The 1,078-nt window shown below is 29.8% G+C and overlaps 1 protein-coding gene across 1 annotated transcript in view; it reads right to left on the reverse strand.

The window, feature by feature from the left end:
* Positions 1 to 727, reverse strand: part of LOC107610045 (signal transducer and activator of transcription B) — a 1,674-nt gene extending 947 nt beyond the window's left edge. Inside the window, exon 1 of the mRNA XM_016312113.2 lies at positions 305 to 727. Coding sequence (XP_016167599.1) covers positions 305 to 513 — 209 coding nt within the window. The 5' untranslated portion in view covers positions 514 to 727. The remainder of the gene's footprint in view (positions 1 to 304) is intronic.

The following is a 1,078-nucleotide window of genomic DNA, read 5'->3' on the forward strand; positions in this document are numbered from 1 at the left end:
CATCCATATATCTTTAAGTTAATCCATTTTTATAACACTACCATTTGTTGGTATACTACTATTTCATAATTTGAGATTTTAAAAAAATATTAACCATTAACCCAAAAATAACATTAGTTTGAATATGTGTTATTATACATGTTTTTTTGAAGTCTAATAAGCTCTTGCATGTAGAAGAAAAACACATGGTATAATATATAGAAGTTTGAGAAACTAATCATATTCATTGTATTTAAAAACTTTAGCTCTCGGAAACGATTTTATCACTTGAATGAAGGTAGAAGAGAAAGAAAAAGAAACTTACTTAATGGGAAGTTGTTGAAACAAACTAGACATATCACTCAATGGGTCATTTGTAGAAGTAGAAAAAGTAGTAGAAGAAGAAGAAGGAGACATCACTTCTTCAAATGAATCAGATTCCATCACTAATGATGAATCATCACTTGAATTTCCAGACCCAAATGAAGAAGAAGAAGCATCACCAATCTCATGAGCTGCTGCTTTCTCAACCATAGTAGCACTTTTCAACTATATGCTCTTAACAAAATCCTTAGTTAGTTTCTTTTCTAAATAAGAACACAAATGTAAGTGTGAAAATGCACACTCACTTTTTCTTTTCTCTCTTCTAAAGATGTGCCTTTAAATGGAATCACAAGTACTTATTTTTTTGGTGTATAGCACAAGAGACTTGGATGGTTTATAAGCAAAGCTCTAAGATGCTACATTTGGATAAGACTAATTTAAAAAAAAAATTATTGTTTATTTTTAGTGAGATAAGAAATCTTTTCCAGATAGAAATATTTAGTAAGATTCGGCTTTATCCGGATTTGATATTTCTTGTCCCCCTAACCTCAACACCCACCCTACGATCCATCTAAAGGCCACCTAGTTTACCTAAATATGGCACTTTGACAAATATTATTTCATCATTTCAATAATTAGTGCCATCATATCTATCTATCATCGTAAATTTAAATTTTCCAGGAGAATAAATAAATTACACTAGTTCTTATCAAAAACTTTCATTTGGCAATGCCTTTTAATTATTTCATAAATATTCCTCTACGGCAATTGAATA

This window comes from Arachis ipaensis, chromosome B07 (genome assembly GCF_000816755.2).
Source record: "Arachis ipaensis cultivar K30076 chromosome B07, Araip1.1, whole genome shotgun sequence".
In the NCBI taxonomy this organism is placed as follows: domain Eukaryota; kingdom Viridiplantae; phylum Streptophyta; class Magnoliopsida; order Fabales; family Fabaceae; genus Arachis; species Arachis ipaensis.